Source organism: Podarcis vaucheri (assembly GCF_965113315.1).
Source record: "Podarcis vaucheri genome assembly, chromosome: 15".
Classification (NCBI taxonomy): domain Eukaryota; kingdom Metazoa; phylum Chordata; class Lepidosauria; order Squamata; family Lacertidae; genus Podarcis; species Podarcis vaucheri.
Window position 1 is genome coordinate 21,168,660 of NC_138753.1, and position 24,180 is coordinate 21,192,839.

Below are 24,180 nucleotides of genomic sequence, written 5' to 3' on the forward strand. Positions count from 1 at the left end.
GATAATATGGGGTGCCTTCTTATTTCTCCTGTGGTTTCCTCTCCCTTTGTATAGTCTAATGAGGACCAAGCAGCTCATCAGAACGAAGCAACATAATAGAAAGAGACAGATCTACGCCACCCCCTCATCCCCAACAGAGTCTCTTTCCCACAGCGGCTGGCTCTCCGCTCATATTTTATTCCAGTCACTTGTATTAGCATTAAGTAATGGAACAGAAGCTCCGTTGGTGTGTGAAAATCAATGTTTCACACAGTGGTGATTTGGCATCATGGCTGAAGTGAGAACGTGGCCTGTGTATAACATTTATTGCAAATGGGCTTGCTTGTCTAGTTCCACATTTCAAATGGGCTCTCAGCAGGGATGGCAGATTAAAAGGCCAAGTGTTGTTATAATGCAAACACAGCAGTTCACCTGGGTACAGGGGGAGGTTTCTGAGACCTACCGTGACATCAAATGCCTCCTTATGTAAGGGATATTTGAGGCAACTGCTAAAAGAAGAGTTGTTTTGAACCCTGTTTGCTTTTAGTTGACCCTTCTCTCCAGAGAAATAGAGCCCTGCACGGGACCTTGGGCGGTGGCGGGGGACGGGAGAGAGCGGCTGGGGTGGCAAAGCTTAAGTTCTTTTATTTAGTGTATACTTGGGGTTTTTGTGTCAGCGTCACTTGGGAAAGTTCTCTTTCTACTCACTTATGTTTCCTTGCTGGTGAGAGAGGTTGAGGTGGGCTAGGGTGTGGTTCATCGTCTTTGGCTGGCTGAAGTGGGATTTGTTTGTGCGTGGGTGAGGAGGTTTGTTGGATTAAGTTAGCCATATTGAATCACAAGTTGTCGGTGGGTTATGAGCTCTTTCTAGTGTGGGTGGGCATTGTTATCTTGGAAGGTGTTCAGTAGGGCCAGTTCTGGGGTGTCTTCTAGTACCTGTTTACAGTAGTTACCGTATTTTTCGCTCTATAACACGCACCCGACCATAACACGCACGTAGTTTTTAGAGGAGGAAAATCCGTAGGCATGCCACCTGTAGGCATTCCCTCCATAACACGCACAGACATTTCCCCTTACTTTTTAGGAGGAAAAATGTGAGTGTTATGGTGCAAAAAATACGGTATTTTGTTTATTTCTGGTATGACTGCGCACACTCCTTTTCTGACTGGGTCCTCGATTACTTGGTTTGGTGGGATCTGCTGGCTGAGACACAGCATACAGTATGTCTGAGAAGGCTCCACAAGGGATCATGCGGAGGAGGTGCAAGGAAAAAACTGTTGTGTCCATGGTCCTGAATGGGGTAAGTGTGCCCCTGAAGGACCAGGTGTGCAGCCTGGGAGTCATTTTGGACTCACAGCTGTCCATGGAGGTGCAGGTCAATTTTGTGTCCAGGGCAGCTGTTTACCAGCTCCTTCTGGTACGCAGGCTGAGACCCTATCTGCCTGCAGATTGTCTCACCAGAGTGGTGCGTGCTATAGTTATCTCTCGCTTGGATTACTGCAATGCGCTCTATGTGGGGCTACCTTTGAAGGTGACCTGGAAACTACAACTAATCCAGAATGCGGCAGCTAGACTGGTACTGGAAGCAGCTGCCGAGACCACATAACACCGGTCTTGAAAGATCTACATTGGCTCCCAGTACGTTTCCGAGCACAATTCAAAGTGTTGGTGCTGACCTTTAAAGCCCTAACGGCCTCAGTCCAGTATACCTGAAGGAGCGTCTCCACCCCCATCGTTCTGCCTGGACACTGAGGTCCAGCACTGAGGGCCTTCTGGCGGTTCCCTCACTGTGAGAAGCCAAGTTACAGAGAACCAGGTAGAGGGCCTTCTCGGTAGTGGCACCCGCCCTGTGGAACACCCTCCCACCAGATGTCAAAGAGAAGAACTACCACCAGACTTTTAGAAGACATCTGAAGGCAGCTCTGTTTAGGGAAGCTTTTAATGTTTAACACAGTGTTTCCCAACCTTTTTTGGGCAAAGGCACACTTGTTTCATGAAAAAAATCTCGAGGCACACCACCATTACAGCCCCGTGACGTCAGCGCGCAGCGTCACGCCGGGAGGGACATGAATTGCTAGCAAATTACATAATCACCTCCTTGAGGGCTGGCTCATCTTCTCCGAAGGCAGAACCCCATTAATTAACAGCACAGACTCACACCATAGCCAAGACGAGGGGGGAAAACCTCAGTTATGCACAGTCATGCACATGTGGGGGCTAAATGAGGATGAAGACCGGGCAGAGAGCAGGGTTCAAATCACCCCACCTGGCCAGGACAATCCCTGGGTGCTTCCTTGGGCCACTCGCCTGACCCACCTCGCAGGGCTGTTGTTGCGAGGATAACACGGGGAGAACCACGCACGCCCCCAGGAGCTCCTTGGAGGAGAAAGCGGGCGATGAATGCAATGCACGAAATATATGAGAGGCGACCAGGTTTTGCAGGTGAGGGGCCCCCGCCAGCCTCCGCTTCCAACACCCGGCACAACGACGCCGAAGTTTCCCCCCGGGCTCGGCTCGGGGAGCAGCGCTGCTCCCCCCCGGCTCCCCTTCGCCCTCCCGGCTCTCTCTGCCGCCCACTGGGGACCCCCCTCACCTGCCAAGTCCGGAGCGCCGGTGGAAGTTGCATGCATGCATGCAGGGCGCCGCGTTGCCATTGCATTGCACTGCACTCCATGCAACGCCTGCACGCATGCATTGCCTTGCACGCCCGCCAAGGGGTCTCCCCGCGGTCCGATGCGTCCCCTCCGGCGCCGATGCAGCATTGCAAAAATAACACACACACCCCGACGCAGCCCTACCTGGGGGGCAGCCTCCGCCTCCGCCGCTCCGCCTCCGCGGGGATCCCCGGGCTCCATCCTGCCGCCCGATCTCCATGGGGGCGCAGGCAGGCTGCGTGGGGTCTGCGCGGAAGAGCCCCTGCCCGCCCAGCCGCCGCCGCTGCGCTCATTCCATGGCCAGGAGAAGAGCGCTTCAAACAAAACGCCCGGCCCGCCAGGCCACGCTGGGAAACGTAGTTCGCGCACCCCGCGCGGGCGCGGAGCCCAAGGGCGAGGGGACTACGGATCCCGGCAGCCCCCGCGCCGGGGACAGAGGGGGAGAGGCCGGGTGCAAGGATGGAGGGACGGGTGGGCGAGCGAGTGAGTGAGTGGCAGCCGCCAAGCCTTGGCCGAGAGCCAGGAAGGGCCTCCCCGGAGGAGGAGGGAGGCGCAGGGAGGGAGGGAGGGAACCCCAGGGGTCATCTAGTGACGGCACCCCAATCGAAAATTTGACTAAAAAAAAATCTTTCAAATTTTTCAATTTTTCCCGCGGCACACCAGGCAACATCTCGCGGCACACTAGTGTGCCGCGGAACAGTGGTTGGGAAACACTGGTTTAACAGACCACTGTATTTTAATATTTTGTTGGAAGCCGCCCAGAGTGGCTGGGGAAACCTAGCTAGATGAGTGGGGTATAAATTATTATTATTATTATTATTATTATTATTATTATTATTATTATTATTTTGATTTCTTTGGCAACGTGGAAGGGCTATGGTAGGATCCAGAATTGGCAGCCTGGAGCCCCACTGACCACTTAACTGCTCTCTTCTCCATCAGCTTGGGAGCATTTTCTGCGACGCTTGTGGGGTATGATAGCATGCTTTGTCGTTTGGGCATCTTTATCAAGATGCTAACACATCTGCTTGCCTTTGATCAGTTGTGTTTCAAGGGAAGCTCACCGGTCCTCTGATTCTTTAATATTTTCCAGCCCAGATAGATTTTAACCAAAGGATCTTGCAGGAACAAGGAAGCATAGGAGAATCAGATGCACCACAAGAGCATCTTGAATGGGATGGCTTTCAAAGAGGGCTAGACAATTGCATGGAGGAGAGGCCTATCAGAGGCAATTAGCCGTGATGGCTATGCTCAGCCTTCCCTGTTGGAGGGAAAAGCACATGCTGGAAGCCACAGACTCCCCAAACGTGTTTCACAAGGACCCCTTCCTTCCTTCTGCCCCAGTACCTGAGGGTCGTCATGTCTCTCCAGGGATTTGGCCAGAACAAAGTATATGCTGGGTAAAGGCAAAGAAAATGGAAGAATCAGCAGGCACCTAGCTCCCAGCCATGCTAGCACCAGTCTAGCACATGAGGGTGGGGGACACGGAAAGGAAGCATTCCTATAGTATAGGGCACTCAATTGACATTTCAACCTACCTGAACTCTGAGCCTTTCCTCCCTTGTTCTGGACTGCCTCTCTCCTAAGGAAGATGCAAGCTCTTGCTGGAAGCTACTGGTGGGGAGGGTGTTCCTATGATTCCCAAATGTTTCAGAAGCATATTTTTGTTCCTTTAGTTGCTTGATATATAATCATAGCATGGCAGAGTTGGATGGGATCCCCAGGGTCATCTAGTTAAACCCCCGGCAATGCAAGGCAAACTCCATCCTTCTGGTTACCATTGCAATTCTGTATGGTGTGGAGAAAGAGGAGAGAGAAATGTGTTGCTTACACTCTCGTAACACTGATATGAGATCCACACCATGCAGCCCTTTCAATAACTAAAGTCTAAAGGGCTGTCACATGGGGGATGGAGCAAGCTTGTTTTCTCCTGCTCCAGAGGCCCTTAGGGCCTGAAGCAGTGACTCTCCTTCCTTGGAGGTTTTTAAGCAGCGCTTGGATGGCCATCAGCCATGGATCACTTAGTTGAGATTCCTTCATCGCAGGGGGTTGGACTAGATAACCCTCAGGATCCCTTCCAACTCTACAATTCTATGATGCTATGTGTTTCGGTTTTTTTAAAGAAAATCTTTATTAATTTTCACATAAACAAATATACATGGATTACATAACATATAAAACAGAAAAGGATACAAAATAGAAACAATGAAATAAGAAAAGATAAAGAAACAAACATAGACAAATACAATATATTACACTTACATGACAGATTAAAATATATAAATTCCAATAATTCTCATTATACTACTTGTATTATCTGTATTCCTTGCAGATTCATATTATTGTGTTTTGTATATAGATATATAATCCACTGTTGTATTTTATGTAATTCTTGGTTACCAGTACCACTCTATTTCTGCAAGTATCTTATTGTTCGTACAGCACGTTTTTAAGTATTCTTTAAATATTTTCCATTCCCTATATACCTTTTGATTTGACACCCGATGCTATGTTTTAAAGAGCATCCAATGCGCCTTTAAAGCACATGACTTCGCCCAAAATGATTCGTGCCATTGTGGCTTCCCTCTCACAGACCTACAATCCCCAGAACCCCTAACAAACTACAATTCCTAGGATCGTTTGGGGGAAGACACCTGGTTTTTAGGACAGGGATGGAGAACCTGCAGTTTGCTCACCCCCATTTCCTAGGAACCAGGAATGGGAAGCTCAAGTTCTTCTAACAGTAATGATTACAGGGAGCAGCGTGTATAAAATATTGAATGTAATAGGGTTATTAAGGTAATTGTATCAGAATTATTGAGGGAATGTTAAGGAGGGAGGGGGAAAGAGAGATTGTGGCATTCTGGTGGTGAGTGATGATTGGATGAGGATTTGAAAGGGAGTTTGAATGTGAGGCAGTTGAGAGTCAGTTGAGAGCAGTGGGTTCTGGAGGGGGTGGTTGGGCTACTAACTATTCAGTTTAGGATAAGTAGTCTAGTCATCATTTTTGTAATAAAGTAGCATGTACGATAAAGAGAATTTGAGGCCATAAGCTCAGGTACACACGCCATCCTACAATCATTTAGAGAATCATCCATACAGCCTCCTTTAGTGAGGGTGCAATGCCTAGGATCTGGACCAAACATTGATTTTTTTTTTGATTTTTTTTTTTTGCTCTTTTCTAGTTTCATAGGTTTATGTTCTGGTTCTAATGATGTAATAGGGGAGGGGGCTCTTTAAAGACTGGGGGCTGCCACACACTCCTTTTCTTCTTAAAAAAACAACAATTTCCCCTCGTTTTCAAAAGCACATGCATTGTCTCCTTCTTCAGGTTCTTCAGTTACATTTGCTGTGAGACATTGGTGTTATATGCAGTGTAGGGTTGGGAAGAAAGGGGGGGCCTCATCGTGCAGATTATCATGAACTCAGATTTCAGTTTGCAAGTGGAGTATGAAAGCAAACACAGATGGGAAAGAAGTCTGATGCTGCCTCAATAAACCTCAGTTAGCCATAAAAAAGCTGATGGGAAGCCATCACAATGCAGTGTATGCAGCAAAACTTTAAAGGAAACTCAGTTTGCCACTGTGAGGCACTTCTTGGCTTAGTCTCATCAATAATTCTCTGCAAATACCAAAAAACAATTGTCTAAAGAAAGTTGACCAAATCAAACTCTTTTGTGGCCAATGAATCTACACCAAGAAAGAAAGAAAGAGCTATCACAGGGAAGAGAGTTGTTTATTTTTTATGGCTAGTTTAAATGAGTTCTTTGGTACTGTTATCACACATTGCTTTTTTAATTTTTTCAGATGGAATTGCAATAATCTCTATCATGTTTCCTCCTTGCAACAAACCTGCAAACCATTTTTCAGATGGGAAACTAAGGTCTAGAAATAGCAACTGGTCCAAGACCTCACAAAGAGCATATGGAAGAGGGAAGACTTGAAAACAGCTCTCCCAAATGGACAGTTTTCTGACTCTTGGCTCTTGAGGTGCAGCAGAGCCTCAAGCCAAAATCTGCTCATTTCTTTGTGCAACCATATTTCTGGAGTGTCCATTTTTGTGTGTGCTGTGGACAAGAGCCAGAATAGCGGTTATTCAGTCTTAGCTCCGCCATTAGATCTTGTAAACATTGAGATCAGATGTGTTTACACTGTCTGTACTCCAAAAAGTGGGTCTTTGGGATGCAAATGACTATTGCTGCCTGTAATTGTATACCTACCCCTGTAAGGAACTGCATGTTAGACGCTACTAAAATAGATCAGTTTTGTTAATCTTTCTCTACAGTTCCTAACTTTTTAATATTTGATGAGATTTCAAGGGCCAGCAGCCTTACACTTATTTAATTTTGTTTATTTGAAAGTTTTATATCCATGATGGGAGAAGTGGAAATCTGCATGTAAGACTTAGCTAATATTTCCTCCCTAGCTCTCATTTCTTCATATTGTTTCCTTATCCATTGACATTGTTATCATACACCCCGTTGAACAGGCAAATGACCCTGGCTTTATCTTCAACTGTCTCTGGGCTGAATCTCTCTCTCTCTCTCTCTCTCTCTCTCCCCTTTGTTCTCCATAGTCAGTCCCTTGCCAAGAGATATTGCTTCTCCCATTACAACTTGTACAAAATGGCTGAATAGTTTCATTTCATCATAAGAGGTATAAAAACATCCTTATGATCAGGTCTGTTTTCCCTGGACTATAATTGTTAATTGATATCCATTCATATTTGGATCCTCTTTATCAGATAGGTACATAAAATCCTATTTTATTCTTAGTAAGCAATGCTTAATTTCTAAAATAAGATATGCTGGACCTCAAGACTTTCAAGAAATAATGTCTTGATTTAGAGTCATTTCTCCATAAACTGAGATGTGTGATGATTAGTTCTATTTTTAATCAAGGATAAGCTAAAAGAATGGCACACTGCACATGCTCAAAGTCACTCTTTAGAATTGTTTCTCACATTGCAGGGTTGAAGTGCTACACAGAAAAAAAATATCAGGTTCTATAGGAACCCTGTCCCAAATGGCCATTTGACACATTATGTTGTCTTTGATGAGTATCTATTATGAAATGAAACATGAGGAACACATGAAATGGGACTAACCCATCATTTGTAAAAAAATATGTGCTTCTTACAGAAAGCCAGGTTTAGATGCAACTCTCCTTCATGCCTATTGCTGAATAGAAGCCTGTTACTTATTCTGAGATTGTATAGGTGTTTAATTTAACATTTTACCAGCTGCAATACTGGGTCTGTATTTTGGATTACTTATTGGTATTTATTGATTTGTTCTGATTTGTTGCTCTTTTATAGTATGTATTTCAGGTTCTATTTTATAAGCTACTCTCAAATAATTTGGGTGCTTCTAGATAGGTGTTTACTGTGAGCTCAGTGCTTATCAAGGATGCATTTTTTTAAAGCACCATTTTGATGGTATCATTGCCATCAAAATGTCAGCCTGTAATTTCCCACTCCCTCATTTAATCCAGATTTATTCTTTCTAGGGAAATCAGGGTGGGTGGGATGATTAGTTAACACACCTGTTGACAGCAACCTGTTTGCAACATCTGAATGGCCTGTTTGCAGTATTAAGCTCCTCATTGGAAACACCCTTTGTGTAGAGAAGTGAGATAAAAGTAATTAACTAAACCACATTAAACATCTCATTTCTTCTGAAAAGGGTCCTGTGATGCTCTGGAATAAGTTTTAGAGTGATATTCAAACTAATTTATTACAATTATAAGTTGCTTCCTATGAAGCATCTCAAAACAATGCCACAATAAAGGACAATGAAACATAGAGGGGGCAACAACCATTTTACATATAAAAACAATTTAAACAATTTCAAGTACACAAGCTTGTTTGTGTTATTCTAAATATGCATGTGTGTGATGTATTTTTTAACTGTACACATGCACAATTAATATTAATACCTATAATAACAAATAGTAAAAGTGCCCTAACCAGTTCTCACAGTCTACTTTCCCCAAGTTCCTGGTCACTTTCTGGGACGGACCTAGCATTTCTTGTCACCTGGATACTGTTTCGATGGTACCTTCAACCACTCGCTTCGACTCCGTTACTCCCCGCGACCCCGGGGCCCAGGCTCCCAAACTGTTTCCTTGTGGGAGGTGGGGGGCTTTGGAAGAAACAAACAAACCCATGGAGCTAACCGCCGCATCCATCCTTTCCAGGCTTCTCCTGCCCCTCCGTACGACTGTGGATGCGGTTGCCGAGGCAACGGAGCCCCAGCATCTCTCGTCTCCTAGCAACCGTTGCCCGAGCAGCCGAGCGCTGCTAAGGCGGGCATCTCCCGCTCGCTCCCTCCTTCCCTCCTTCCCTTTCTCTCCTCCCACCCGGCGCTGGGACCTGGCCAGACGGGGAATGCGCAAGCTCCGGCCCGGCCAGGCGGACGGCTTAGTTGCATCCCCATCATGGCGCTCAGGCGGCGGGCGCTCCTTCTCCTGCTGTTGCTTCCCATGTTCCGTGAGTCTCGCCCGGCTGGGGAGCGGGAGAGGTCCGGGGTTTGGGGGCGGCGGGTCGCGCGGGCTTTGCCTAGAGAGACCCCGGTTTTTATTTGCGGGGGGGGGGGAATAACGAGGCTGAGCGGTTTGCAGCGGAGTGGGGCGATCATACTTCAGCCCCCTCCCCCGCCCATCATTGTTTTCAGCAGCCACGAGTTGGAAATTTGAAGGGGCGGGGGTGCCTGGCTGCTGTGCAAGCAGGGCGGGGGTCATGCGTGAGCTTTGCACCCTTCCCATCATCGAGGAGCGAAGGCTGCCTGGGACAATAGCGGCTATTGAGGGTGGCTTTTGCATTCACAAATGTGTGGCTTGGGGAGGGTTTTTTTTTTAGGTGGGGGGGATGTTGAGTTTTGCAACGGAGAGGGCAGCAACATTTATTCAAACCAGAAGGGAGGGATGAAAGGGAAAGTTTTAGCCCACTTTTTTAAAGTGGTGAGAGAAAGTCTTTCCCCTTTTGTTTGGTGGTGCTCTGTGCTGATAAGACCGTACTTAAAAATAAGATGTTGATGTCTGTGTGGTATGGAACCTCACAGCAGCCTTGGAGTAAAAGACATTGTACTAACAAAGTATTTAAAAGTGAACGGGGTGTAAGGTTTGGAAACATTTCCGCAGCTGAGAGTCCCCTGTCCCTCCACATATTTATTACACTTAAAAATGTGTTTATCTATTTAAAGTGTTTTGATCCTGCTTTTCAGTCCACAAAAGGCTCCCAGAGCTGCTTACAAATGTCAAGGATGAGATAGTCCCTGCCCTTGGGTTTATAATCTGAAAAACACTGAGACAAAAGGGAAAGGGGTTGTGTTTTTTTTTGGGGGGGGTTCCCTGCACTTAGAATAAAGTACTAATGAAGATTCTCCCTAGCTCAATCTATCCCATCCAAGTAAACAGATATCTGAAGAAGTGTGCATGCACACGAAAGCTCATACCAATAACTAACTTAGTTGGTCTCTAAGGTGCTACTGGAAGGATTTTTTTTATTTTGTTTCGCCTACAGCAGAACAACACGGCTACTTACCTGTAGTTATTTTAGGGTTGGGGTAGGAGTTTTGATGGAAGTGAGTAGACTTTGTTTTAGTACAATACAGGTAGAAAAATGGAAATTGTGGGTCACCATTTTTATAAAAGTTTCGTGTCCCTTTTAAAAATTGGCATTAGCACTCATTACTCCCATCTGCATGTAATTTGTATGTGTATTCAGAATATATGCACACACACAAATACCCCAACCCCAAGATTTAATTATAAAACAAGAGGGAAAGGCGTGTTCCCCCCCTCCCCAATCTAATGACTTGTTTTTTGTCTTGGTACCTTTGAAGAATATGACAGTGAACCCCACCCCAATAAGAAATAAGGGACCTTGCTTCCCTAAAACTCTCTCCATAACTCAAGCACCACCCCCACCTTTCCAAAGGATGAGGGAATCAGGAATGTGATGGTTGGCCAGGCAGGCAGAGTTGATACTGGATCCTATTCACTTGGCAACAGAGACACCCTTTGTTCCTGGAGCCCCACGCAAATGTTTGCAGCTTTAATTGCAAAAACATTTGTTAATTCCATTCACGAATGAGTTGGGACTTGCTTGTTGTCTGGCTATTAATAAAGGCCCCAGGGAGGGAGTTGGAGAGTGGCAGTCACAGTTTGGGGGAGGGGGGGTCTCTCTCAACCATTTGTGTCCTCACCCCCAGACAGACAGGCAAAATAGAGATAAATGTGGTGTTTTTAATCCTGCTTCTTACATCGAAATCATTCAGTGTAGGAAGTAATACTTACCTCCTGTGTAAATTATTGCTTGCGATAACCACACACAAATGTGCGTCTTCTCTTGCAACTGCCAGAAAAATACACAATCTCACATAGGTTTCTTTCTACAAAGAAATTTCCCTCTGGAGTGGGCATTTTGAAGGGTAGCTCTCCAAGATCTTCTGATACAACTTTTCCAAACTTTATTTCAGTTTCTACAGTCTATTATGCCTTTGGTCTGGGACAGTAACAACAGTTTAAACAACACATCTGAGCTTATTTGCAAAACAGCTGTGAAATACCAAAATGTGTCTGTTACATACTGTGGAACAAGTTATAAAAAAATCTGACTGATACCAGATTGGCGCATATAGCATTCAGCACTCATAGTTTTTTACAGAGTGGCATTAAAAGGTTCCTGCCCTAAGCTCTTCACAGTGTGAATTGCAAACATCAGTAAATGTCAGGCAGGTTACTGAACATGGGACCCACATTTGCCATTATTTGAAGATCTTCACTAGCTTTTTTTCTGGACAGAATTAAAGGTGCTAGTTTTAACTGCCCCCATGATCTTCAGATGAAGGGCAGTATACAAATTTAATAAATTTAATAAATAAAAATAAAACCAATACAGCTCTAAATAAATCTAAAACCAGTTTTTCTAAACAACTACCTTCTCCCATAAAACTTGCATTTTGCTAGAATCATCGCTCCTGCCCTGGAGGATATTGGAGACAGAGCATTCCCTGAATCTTCCAATTTTAATTGGAAAAAAGTCTGTGAAGGGGAGGTATCTCTGTGTACATAAATTAGAATGATTTGCCTAGGGTAATTTGCAGCAAAATATTTTCAGTTTGCATCAAAACAGTTTCTGATAACACGGTTGTCTAATACTGTATTTGAAGCCCTTCCTTGTCACTACTGACCTTATGAAATGGGGGGGGGGGATCCATGGAAAAAGAAAGGACTGGAGGGAAACCCCCCTCAATAATTCTATGCCACATTACTGAATGGTTTTTAGTTTGTTAATTCTGGAATTTAGGATTCTTTTTTGTTACCTGCCTTGAAGACTGAATCTGACAAAAAGACAAGAAATGCTGGTCTGTGTGCATTATCTATATGTATACTATACATGTATGTATTTTAAATAAAACATCTACATTCCCAACAAAGGACAGTGATAGGAAAGAGAAGATAAGGGATGAACCCAAGAAAATTAATAAATTTAATAAATAAATTAATAAATAAATTGAAATAGATATATACTAATTTTCTGCTTACCAGTCTAAAAACCAGTTCACAACAATAAAACAAATAGTACTCTAATAGTGGAATCTTATACATGTCTATGCAGAAGCAAGACCCACTGAGTTCAGTGAGTTTTACTTCCAAGTAAATATGCATAAGATTGCAGCCTAAATCAGAGTGTGCTATAATCATCAAAACAGCAAAATACAGACCGCAGCAATAAAACAATAAGGTAACCAACATCATCTAAAAATCTATAGCTGCAGCAGGCCTTTACATAGAAGCTTGATAAAAACAATTGAAATAAATTTAAATACGGACAGCCAGCAAAACCATTAAAAATAATAGGTGAAATAATTATTTTTTAATTAGGATACTAGTGTAGTCACTTACTTTAATGCTTGATTTTTTTGTTTTTAGATATGCTGTAAGCCACCCAGAGTGGCTGGGGAAACCCAGCCCAGATGGACAGGGTATAAATAAATTATTATTATTATTATTATTATTATTGAGGTGGGGGCTCCTGAAGAAGGCACTTTGTTTCAGATCTCAGTGGATCAGATGAGTTCACATAGAAGAAGGTCCATGCATATGTCAGGCTTTTGGGTTCAGTTTGGGATAGAGATTATGGATTCACAGAAAAAACAGATTTTGAGGAGGGATTTGAGGGAACAGAGAGACATAACCATATACATAACCATCACAACCATATTAAACCATAAAAGCAATCAAGTGGAGGAGGGGTTTTGTGTCCCCGTGTCCAAGAGGAATTCTGGGTTATCAGGCTAGATCTGATGAAGCTGGTTTATATATTTCCTCCCATATGGGGGATCAGCCAGTGTATGCTCCTCATTTCCAGCAGGTTCTGCAAAGCGATGAACAGAGCCTCAGTTGAATGTCTGCTACCTCTCCCACATTCCATCTTGTGACTAAATGCAGACGCCATCCATGGCTCCAATTCTCACATTCTTGTCCAGCATCTCACCCTTGTTTTATATAGCACCTAGCCAAATTAAGAGTTCTGGAGAACTTGAAAGCTTGCATATATTATTCTGTCACAATTTGGTCAGCCAGACAAAAAAGTACAGCCCTAATGTGGGTTTTGGAATTTTACCTAAATTCTGTCTCTCCTCTGTCAAGATTCTTTAAAAATGTTGAGTACTACTAGAAATAATACGTCCTCTTCTCCATGGGAGTAAATTTTACTGAATCCGTGAGACTGATCTCCAAGTCAACATGCACAATGTTCAAAGTTCTTTACTGTTCTTTGCTTCTTTATAACCGCAAGACAGATAATTCAAGCCAAAAAGTGTGTGACTTGCTATAGCCCATTCCATACAACTTCTAAATGAAGTAGTGATTTTTATGGGGTGTCCTATACTTAAAACCAGCTGTTTGGCCATTGCCCTGCACTCCTAATTTCTTATAACCCCACCAACTCCTCAACCTTGGGACAGAATCGTCAGTGAGGATTTGCATCCTATGGTGTGCTAAGATAGTTGAGAGTCATGAAATTCTCCAGAGTCACAAGTGGGTTTTGTGCCCACAAAGGTCTTTTTGTAGCGTTGTAGTAAGAATATCTTGAGAGTCCCTGCAACCACCCCCTTTTTTAAAAAAGTAACATCCAGCTGTCGTTCAAGCAAGCAAATGCTCCAAGCCAGCTGTCTAGGCCCGTGGAAGCTTTTGTGGGGTTGTAGATTTTAGACTTTCAGACTTCTCAATTGGGAAGGGGGACTTGAATGCCAAGAATGTCATTAGGGCAAGGAGCTGGCTGCATCATTAATGTGCAGTAACCAGGGCAGTTGCATGCAAATACAAACTCATCGAGCTGAGCCAAAATTGGGTGTTTCAAATGGCAAGTTCAGTAACATCCTTTAGGCAGGATTTGGTGTTTTTCATCCAGCAGTAAATAACCAGCAACTTCGTCAAACCGTAAGAGAAGCATCTGTGCCTTCCTCTTGCCTGGGTCCACTCTACAGCTGTTGGCAAAGAATGTGTGATACTAGCAAGCTGCCTCTCCCTCTTGACATTTATCGCAACTGTTTTTTGTTGCTCAAATATGCCTCAATTCATGGAGAGGTGTGTATAAGTGTGTGCAAACACCGCCCATGTCTCTTTCCTTCTCTGTGCTGAAAGTCAAGTGACCCAGCTATGAACTTTGATTCCTTTCTCTTTTTTTGACCCGTCTTTATTAATATTGCCCAGGATTAATGTTGCATTGTCTGGATGGATACCAGTGGTGGTGGGTTTACCTCGTTGACAATTCCATTGGCGTGCTTATAATTTGAGCTATAAATAACCGCTGCTTTGCTTACAAAACAAAACAAAGTCTGTGAGGTTTTGAAGTATAAATATACTTCTTTCCAATTTCCAGGTTCATTCGGGTCACTTGTGGTTCACTTAAGGCTCGTCTGCTGTCCATTTAGCCATCCCATTTTCAAGTTTTAAAAGTGGTTTTCAGATTTTCTCTTTTCAAGGCAACTTTCCCCACATCACGTCCCAGTCAAGAGTTTCTCTGGATAGTACTAGAAATCCCCAGTTCTGTTCACAGCTGTCCTTTGTGATGATCCATCAAGGCTATAGGCTGCAGTGTCCTCCTGAGCAGCAAAGGGTTGCCATGAGGGATGTAAGAAGGCAGCAGTTTTCATTCTGATCTGTATTTGTCCTAACCGGCGCTGTTTCCCTTCGGGCCTCATCGATCTCATCAAACTAATAGTGCACCTAGAAGGCACCCAACACTGCCAAACCACTGTGTACAGTGGAACCTCGGTTGTCGAACGTAATCTGTTTCAGAAGACCGTTCGACTTCTGAAACGTTCGACAACCAAGGTGCAAAGGGCTGTCTGCAATGTCCATTGAGAAAATTGAAAAACATGCAGTGGAAGCCATTTGACTTCCGAGGCGTGTTCAAAAACGGAAATGTTTGGCTTCCAAGATGCTCGAAAACCAAGGTACCACTGTATTGGGACAGGTTGGTAACAATGAGCATGAGTCATTGTAGTCAGTGGTGGGAGAGTGTCTACCATCACTAATCTTCTTGTTGAGTAACCCTTGATACACTGCCAAGCAACACCAACATTCTCTGGAACACGGTTTGAAAAACCACTGGGGTAGAACAATGGTGAGTTGTTTGTACTAACTTTTGCTCTTTAGCAAACCATATCTTTTCTTTGGCATTCTTTGCAAACCCCCTTTATTTTTGTGCATGTGTGTTGAGGCAGAACTGGATGCTGCTGTAAATTTAGAAGTAATGTTTCACAGCTGATTGCACCCACTAATCCAAGGAATGTCAGTGAATCATTCCCACCCCCACCCCGCAAAGCAGGGGTGAGCTGTAGTGTGGGGTTGGGGTGGGGGGAAGAGATAGGACACTCTATTCCCATAGGCCAGTAAGTGCTGATTCAGAATCCCCCACATCTTCCGTCTTCCCGTTATGCGAAACCATTTGTTGCAAAATGGTTTGGGGTAAACTAAATCTCTCTCTGCCTGAGATGCTGAACATTTAATGCTGTCTGGAGGCTTGTTTAGAAGTCGCATCCCATAAAAGCTGATGAAGCAAAGACACAAAATTAATTAACGTGGTTCCATTCTCAATCTGTTTCCTCTTCCAGCAGGAAGATTAAAAGCATAAGGCATATTTCTGTTGGAGGGGAAAACAACAACTCCGTCATAGGTTATCCCCAACCCTAACAATCTTCACAAGAGATTGCTGCCACTTGTCTTCACAGATTATGGGTGCCACAGCCGTTTGACCTATCAGACGAACAAAACAAGTAGAATAGCAAGGGGCTTATTGTAACTGTAATTTAATCATAGGTACATCATTCCATTGAAATAATTACACTAGGTATCTTATTTGTTTAAGCCAAAGCCAGCACAAGCACTTCTGGAAAAGACAATGTCAACACACTATTGCCAAAGTACAACATAGGCCGATAGCGAAATGCGTTGCAGAATACTGAACGAGGATGTACTGATTAATTCAGGCTACTAAGTGGCAAAAATACATCATCTCAGATTTGCCATTCATGTGAAGCTCCTTTTGTTCATTGTGACGGACAAAACACTTCCCATAATGCTTTCTGATTATTATGGTCAAAGCTTCTGAAATATGGGTGATTGGTAGAATGCAGAAGCAGGTGGCAGCTGAGCTTTCAGAGGCATGGAGAGCGGCTTCGGCTGTTCCTTGCTGATCAAGAGGACAAGAAAGCATAAGTTGTCTGTACTTTGTTTCCCTGCCATAACTGCATCAGAAATGTATGCCCAAGCATCACTGCTGCCCAGTTAGTGTTCAAAACTCCCATTTTTCTAGGCGCACTTTGCGACAGGGAATATCATTAGTTTGAGGCGTTTCTGAGCTCTGGGCGTGATACTGTGCCTAAGATTTCATATTAAAACTGCAGAGTGAAAGGAAAGGAGGACCTTCTCTACCTCCCCACTTCCAAAAAAGAGAAGTTTTTAACCTATTATTTAGGACAGGGGTCTGCAACCCGCGGCTCCGGAGCCGCATGTGGCTCTTTTACACCTTTGCCGCGGCTCTGGGGTGGATACTAGCCAGGGGAGGAGGCGCATTGTGCGCCCCGACACTCCCCACTGTGGCGGGCGCTGTACTAGCTGTGATGTTGCATGGGGGCAGTGCATGCGTTAGTCACGCACCGTCCCGACGTCACCTTCCCGGTTTTGTGGCTCCCAGTTGTTGTTTTTCTTCGGAAACGGGTCCAAGTGGCTCTTTTTGTCTTAAAGGTTGCAGACCCCTGATTTAGGAAAATTCTTCATGGCATGGAGAAAACGGATAGGGAAAAGTTTTTCTCCCTCTCCCATAATGCAATTCTAGAACTTGGGGACATCCGGCGAGGCCAAATGTTGGAAAGTTCAGAACAGACAAAGGAATGTACTTCTTAATGCAGTTCATAGTTAAACTATGGAAGTTCCTCACGCAAGAGACAGTGATGACCACCAACTTGGATGGCTTTGAAAGGAGGTTAGACAAATTGATGGAGGATAAAGGCTGTCAGTGCCTACTAGCCACAGTGGCAGGTATGCTTCTGAATACCAGTTGCTGGAAGCCACAGGAGCAGGGCGTGCCCTTGCGCTCAGAACCTGCTTGCAGGTTTCTCAGAAGCATCAGGTTGGCCTCTTGGAGAACAGGATGTTGGACTGCATGGACCCCTGGCCTGATGCAGCAGGCTCTTTTTATGTTTTCACGTCCTCTATTGAAGGGATCTCCAGTCAAAGTCTACTCAGACTTCCCAAGTATTATTTCCTGCACAGTGACTAAAGGTACTGCAAAACCATCCCTACTGCGAAGTTTTTTGGGGAAATACTTTTCTTCTCCCACCTCTAAGGCTGTCGTGTTTCTACACATCTTCCCCTGCCGTTTTTGAGTCCCCAAAGTATAATCCCCCAGAGCTTGAAAAAAAAAAAAAAAAGACTCATAGGCTCAGCTTGGGGACATTCAAACAATCAGACATATGGTTACAAGCAGGATTTCTTAAGTCCTGCCAATGGCAGATGTGGGCGCAAAGCCCCCACTCCCTAGCTGGGATTTCAATGTCAGGAAATGGCAATGCGTGCTGGACGTTCCTTGCTTCTCTTCTCCGGAGCAAATTATTAGTTTGCTTAACAATGCACACATGGGGGGGGGCTTACAATGCAATGTTGTAAGGGTCTGCTCGGAGGTGAGTTCCATTTAATTAAATGCGACTTACTCCGCTGTCCGACTGCTGCTCTCCAGGTCTTCAAGCAGGAATCGATTCCAGTGGTTCCTGGAGAAGTTGGGGGCTGAACCTGGGACCATCCCCATCCAAAACAGATGCTTTGCTACTGAGCTACACCCTGCCTCATGCTGTGTGTGCAGTGTGCTGGCAACTCATCCACAGCAGTGGTTAAAATTAGCATTTCAAAATAAACACCCCTTTAACATTTGCAAATCAGTAGCGGCTGTTTTTATCCTTCATCTCGGAAAAATGACAACCTTTTCAACATGCATATAATTGCCTCCCAGTCGTTTTCCTCTAAAAGATCTACTGAGTATTATACTTAGATGTTAGCTATGGACACATCCCATTATCCGTTCCTTTATTGTGTTTTGCAGCCAAAATCTAGCTATATGGAATGTCCAGATCTAGAGGCAGCAAAAATCTCTGGATACTAGGTGCAGAGACAGCCAATAGGAGAGGGCTGTTGCCTTCCTGTCCTGGTTGTAGGTGTTCTGTTGAATACAGAACTGCCACATTTGCACATTACACTAAACCAGAATTACTGGCTTACGCTGGTTTATTGTGAACATGAAACCCAATGGGAGTTGGGTGTGCTTAGGCTGGTGAAGAGAAGACTGGAGCTGATACGACAGCCATTTTCAAATATCTGAAAGGCTGTCACATAGAAGACGGAGCATGCTTGTTTTCTGCTGCTCCAGAAAACATCCAGAAAACAGAAAATACTTACATCCATTGGGTGTAAACCAATGGATTCAAATGACAAGAAATGAGATTTTGACTAAACAATAGGAAGGACTTTCTGATATCAAGCACTGTTTGACAGTGGAACGTACTCCCTTGGAAGGTGGTAGTTTTTAAACAAGCGTTGGATGACCATCTGCCTGGGATTCTTTAGCTGGGGGTTGGATTAGATGGGCTTTGGGGTGCCTTCCAGCCCTATGATTCCTTGAAATCATACCCACTTTGCTGCTTAGAATGAGCAAGAGAAACAAAACCAGAAGTTGCAGTTAAGTTTGGCTTCCTGACACATCTGGACCTGATGTCATGATTTGCTTCTCCCCATCAAGCTAGGATTTGTAAGCCAATAACAAACCGTGGCTCAAGGCTGGCTGGAGATCCTTCCTGACTTGTTAAAGGAATAACAAAATGTGAACATCCTAGTGACTCTATCTTAAATGCAGTTTCCTGGTTTATTTCTCCTGCTTGTGCTGGGGAGAAAAAAAGCAGGAACGATTGGACTATGTATACAACTGTAGTGCTCATTTACTAGTGATGTGTGAGGGGATTTTTGGAAAATCTTCCATTGTTCATATTTAAGAAAATGCAAATAATTGAAAATTGTTGGCACACCAATATGTTTTAGCAACCTGAAGAATTGTGCATATACGCCGACTCACATCCTTCTTGTGACAATCACCTGGGGGGAAAAACATTAATTACAGCTTTGGAAATGTTAATCTTTCCTAATAATTGTATTTGTAATTGACAGCCATTCATTGTTATGAATGAACTTAAGACATAGCAAATCTTCTGTGTCAAAATTCAAGCAATGGAAAATTTTCTTCCCCAAATCACTGTCATTCACAAGAAGGCAGCAACCCTGACTTATCGCATGATGTGTGAACATACCCATTGATGGACTTTGGTCTGATTCATCAAGGCAATTCTTACATTTGTGACCTCCTGCAATGTGTGAACAAACAGTTTTTTTTAGTGTGATATTTCATGAGGGTAGGTGTGGTTTTCTTTTATTTTCCATAATAATACCTTGGCCTCTCATTATCTCTTGCAAAAGATCAGATTTCTGGAATAATTTCCCATCCTGGAACAGAGGAGTGGCGGCATAAAACTAATTATATTTTATTTGCCTCTCTTAAAATAAAAAGAGCACCAGAACTCTGTCCAATATATATATATCCTCTAGGCAGACAGGTATTTTAAAATTAACAAAGCTGTATTTATATATAACAGAGCAAGTTTAGCCTGGGGAAAGATTTCATAACTGGGTTGTCAACTCTAGGAAACAAGGCCTTGATCCTGCAGGTACTTAAGAACATATGCCACAGTTAGTCATACAAGTTAATCTCAAAGGGAAACTATTAACTTAAGACTCACAAATTACCCCAAGACATCAGACATGCAGATGAAGGTGAGGAGCATCTTGTGCTTAATTTCTGCATTCTGGGATGCTGCTCTAGTAACAAAGAAAATTTTAGTGACTGTGGACATTTATTTGTTTTTAAAAACAACCTTATACAGGCGCCCCCCCCCACTTATGCACAACCGACTCACGCGCGACCACGTATACGTGTGACGCCAGGAAGCAAACCAATTGATAGATTCAAACCAGGAAATGGTGGGAGACAGCTGGAGAGTCTTAATGGATCATGAGGAGACCCTCCCTGTAGCCTTAGGAGGACTTCAGTGAGGGCAAAGGAAGCCCCAGAGAGACTGGAGGTACAGCAGAGCTTTGTTTAGGCTGCTCAGCCTCCCTGCCTAGCAGCTGGCTTGTGGGGTAGCGCAGCAGCAGCCTCTTTTCCATGAGTCCTCCAGCCAGCCCCAGAACTTGAACTCTAGAGAGTTGTATGGAGAGAAAGTCGGAGAGCATGAGAAAATTGGTGTTTTGGATGCTTTCTAGAGGCTGTTCCCCACTTACATGGTTTTTGCTTATGCACGTGGGGCCCCAGACCGTAACCCTCACTATTCTCAAGCAAACAGGACAGCAGAGGGAACTAGTGAAGACTGCAAAGGCTTGATTCGGGTCATGGTGACCCACATATATTGCTCTTTTAAACTACAGGCAAACACCACTGATAACCATAAAGCCTAATCACTAATGAGAAAACAAATTGGAAGATCAATTTCAACTCTGGAGTAAATCCAGAGGTTTTTCCCCCAGCCAGAACTCACTGGAACTGAGTTCTAGCACCTCTCAGGTAGGTGCCATTGCTATTATAAGAGAGAAAAAAGGAGATGTTTATGGTGAGTTTTGGCACCTCTTTTTTCTAGAAAAATAGCACTGAATAGATCCTTATTCCCAAGTGGCCTGACCTGGAAAATGTTGCCTCTTCAGATTTACCAAGCCAAATCAAAAACCTCTACCTCTTAAACAGTTGGAAGAGTAACCCTAAGGGCTTTTATACCCATGGTGGTTGTGGCCTTCTGTTCTTTTGAAAAAAATAGTTGGGCTTTAGGTGGTCTGAGAACAGAAAATCCACAATAGCAATGACTGTATGACGGTATCTTGTCAGGGATGATGGACACCTTGTGATCCTCCCAACTTCCATCAGCACCAGCCAGCCTGGCCAACGGTCAGAACTGATGGGAACTGAAGGACAATAGCAGATGGAGGGTCGCAGGTTCTGCATCCTGGAGTCACCAAAAAAAGAAAGGAAGGTGAACGGCAGATAGCAATCCCACTAGAGTGGAAGCACCTTAGCTGCCGCTGGACTTAATTTTATTGAGGTGAAATCAGGAGTTTTCCCTGCTCCTGTTCTGCTCTTGTTTTGAGGGAGGCAACAGAAGTTCTTCTCTAGCTTGCTGACTGGTATGTCCTCTAAGCCTTCTGTGGCCCAGGCCCTTTGTAATCCTTCCAGATGGAGGCTGTTTATCTTCGGAAAGCCTTGACTTTACAATGTAATGCTTTCGTTCTGCCATCAAGGAGGTGTAGAGGAATACCAGGCTAGATTATCTCACTTGGCTGCTGAGGTAGCCTTCTGTGCGTTGCCTGCCTGGGGCCAGAGCGTGCCTCCCTTCTGTGGGTGTGTTGTGCATGACTCTCTGTGCGTGTTTGATGCTGGTTGCTAACGTGTTCCTCTCCTCTCTCTATAAAGGCTCTTCTGATATGCCAGACTCAAGGCCAGCTGTCCTCACCCAAAGTCCCAGCGTGATTTAATAAGCTTCTCTCCCACTTGGGGTTGGGAGAAGGGGGGTGGATAAGCCCTTTGAAGTTTTCTTAAAAGAAAGGGGGGAAAGCTGGAGATTTTAAAAAATAAATAAATAAAATGCACACACTTCTGCTTTTCTGTGTCTGGTACAGAACACTTTGTACTGCATTCCCTCAAGCTGCGATTTGGTATCTGTGGGCTACTTTTTCACCGTTTTTCCTAGTCTAGACTTCCTTTGCTTGTGGTTTGGTTACTAGCCCTGAGATAAGCAAGGGGTGGGTGCGAAGCATTACAAAAACCCCTTACTTATTCCTCTCTGCCAGATGGCCTCTTAACCAGAGAGGCAATTCTTATTTTATTTAAAGTGTGTGTACATACACCACATTTCAGTCTAAAAACGGTCACACCACTAAGGTGGAGATAGGAACATAGAAAGCTGCCAGACCGTTGGTCCATTTTGCCCAGTATTGTGTTCACTGACTAGTAGCAACTCCCAGGGTTTCAGTGCTACCTGGAGATGCTGCCAGGGCCCAAACCTGGGACCATCAGCGTGCGCCACTGAGCTGCAGCCCTTGTCGCAAGCAAAATAGGAAGTTGCCTTCATACAGAGTCTGTTTGCTTATCCATCTAACTTAGAATTATGTAAATAGGCAGGCAGGCTTTCTAGGGCTTCATAGAGAAGCCTTTCCCAGCCCTACCTGGGGAATAATAATAATAATAATAATAATAATAATAATAATAATAATAATAATTTGTACCCCACCCATCTGACTGGGTTTCCCCAGCCATTCTGGGCTTTTCCTAACAGATATAAGAACACAACAAAACATCGAACATTAAACACTTCCCTATACAGGGCTGCCTCCAGATGTCTTCTGAAAGTTGTGTAGTTACTTATCTTATTGACATCTCCGATGGGCAGGTGGTGGGTGGCTAAGAGAGGGACACCCGGTATAGAGCAGTGATTCCTTGAGTCATTGCATTGTTTCTGTATAATGGAGCCTCACAGCATCCCCTGGGAAAGGAAGATGGTGGAATGTTGCTACCTAACTGCGTTGCTTAATTCCACCACCACAACCCCTTTGCCGTTTGACTGCAATATTCCCACCCCTTTCCTAACTGGGATCTTGTACTTTTGAACAGCTGCCTTACTGGGAGAAAGGCAGCTGCTGAGACATTCCCATCGCACCATCTGCATTCTGGAGATGGTTATTTTTTCAAAATAAAGACTTGCCGCATCACCCACTTTCATATTTTCCCATGAGCAATGGAATGTAGGATCTGCTGCTAAATCCTCTGTGGCAGCCCCTTGCTACTCCTTCAATGCCCTGCCCTGCTTTGTGCCACCTAACCCCAAATTTCCCTTTTATTTCGCCAGATACGGCCAGTAGCTGCATTGCACTGGCGTGCAGTTATTTTATGTAGTGAGAATGCAGCTGTTTTGACATAATTTTTGTGTTAGTGCTAGGAGGAACTCCTGTTCCAGCAAAGGAAGGGTTGCCAACATTTTCCTAGCTCTTCAGCTCGGTTTTTAACAGCAACATAGAAGTTTATAGAACAAAGCTTTTCCTGGCATGAGGATAAAATAATAAGGAAAGCTTAAAGTTCCTTAATTTTTGTGTGTTGAGTGAGTGTTGAAGGCCCTCGAACTGGAACAGATAAAACCTGGCAGCCCTTCCTTACCCACAAACTCGCTAAATGGCCTTGAGTAAGCCATGATCCTCCCTCTTGCAATGTGGAGATCATAATACTAGTTTGTACATTACAGGGTTGTTGTACAGATTGCTTGAGAGAAAGTATGCAAAGTGCTTTGGCACCTTGAAACATAACTGCTATTATAATTCTTTTTTGGGGAGAAAGAAAGGAGGGGATGAGAACTACTACCTTGGTGGGCCTAAGAAAGGCGCCCAGGCACAATTGAATTAGCACTAATCAAGTTGGGCTCCTTGGCCATATGACCTTCTGAGCTGTCCTGCTATTCCAGGTCAGTTGCCCTGATTCTACTGCGAGTGCCGTGGAGTCAGTCTTGGGTATCTTAAGGGCAGGTCAGTTCTCATTAGCTCCTCATAATTAGATTGAGCTTCCCAGATCTGCTCGCTTTCCTAGGAGGGCTCCAAGTAGAGGAGAGCTCCGACATGTGACAGGCCATCGGAAGGAGAGGAGGTCCCTTACCGGATGAACTCATGCATTATTCACATGGCCTGCTTCGCCCATTTCGCTTTGGAGTGCATCTTTGGTGATGCCCACAGTGAATTCTGTCCAGTAGCATCTGAGCTCAGACGGTTTGGAATGTCATCTTCTATATGGGACGGAGATCGCTTGATGGAGCAGAAGTGAGAATGTTGGCACGTGCCACTTCTCACCATGGAGAGCTGCACTCATAGGAAAAGCTGAGCCTGCCCAAACAATGCCTTATTGTTGATCT

General features: G+C 44.3%; 1 protein-coding gene and 1 long non-coding RNA gene across 2 annotated transcripts in view; both read left to right on the forward strand.

Annotated features, from left to right (window-relative positions):
- The first annotated feature begins 8,937 nt into the window (after positions 1-8,937).
- The window catches only part of JAM3 (junctional adhesion molecule 3), a 39,985-nt gene continuing 24,742 nt past the window's right edge, over positions 8,938-24,180 (forward strand). Inside the window, exon 1 of the mRNA XM_082201564.1 lies at positions 8,938-9,122. Within this exon, the coding sequence (XP_082057690.1) occupies positions 9,071-9,122 (52 nt within the window). The 5' untranslated portion in view covers positions 8,938-9,070. The remainder of the gene's footprint in view (positions 9,123-24,180) is intronic.
- LOC309520174 lies at positions 17,188-21,864 on the forward strand. Its single transcript, XR_014214169.1, has 2 exons — positions 17,188-20,804; positions 20,842-21,864. It is a non-coding gene; the product is annotated as an uncharacterized lncRNA (long non-coding RNA).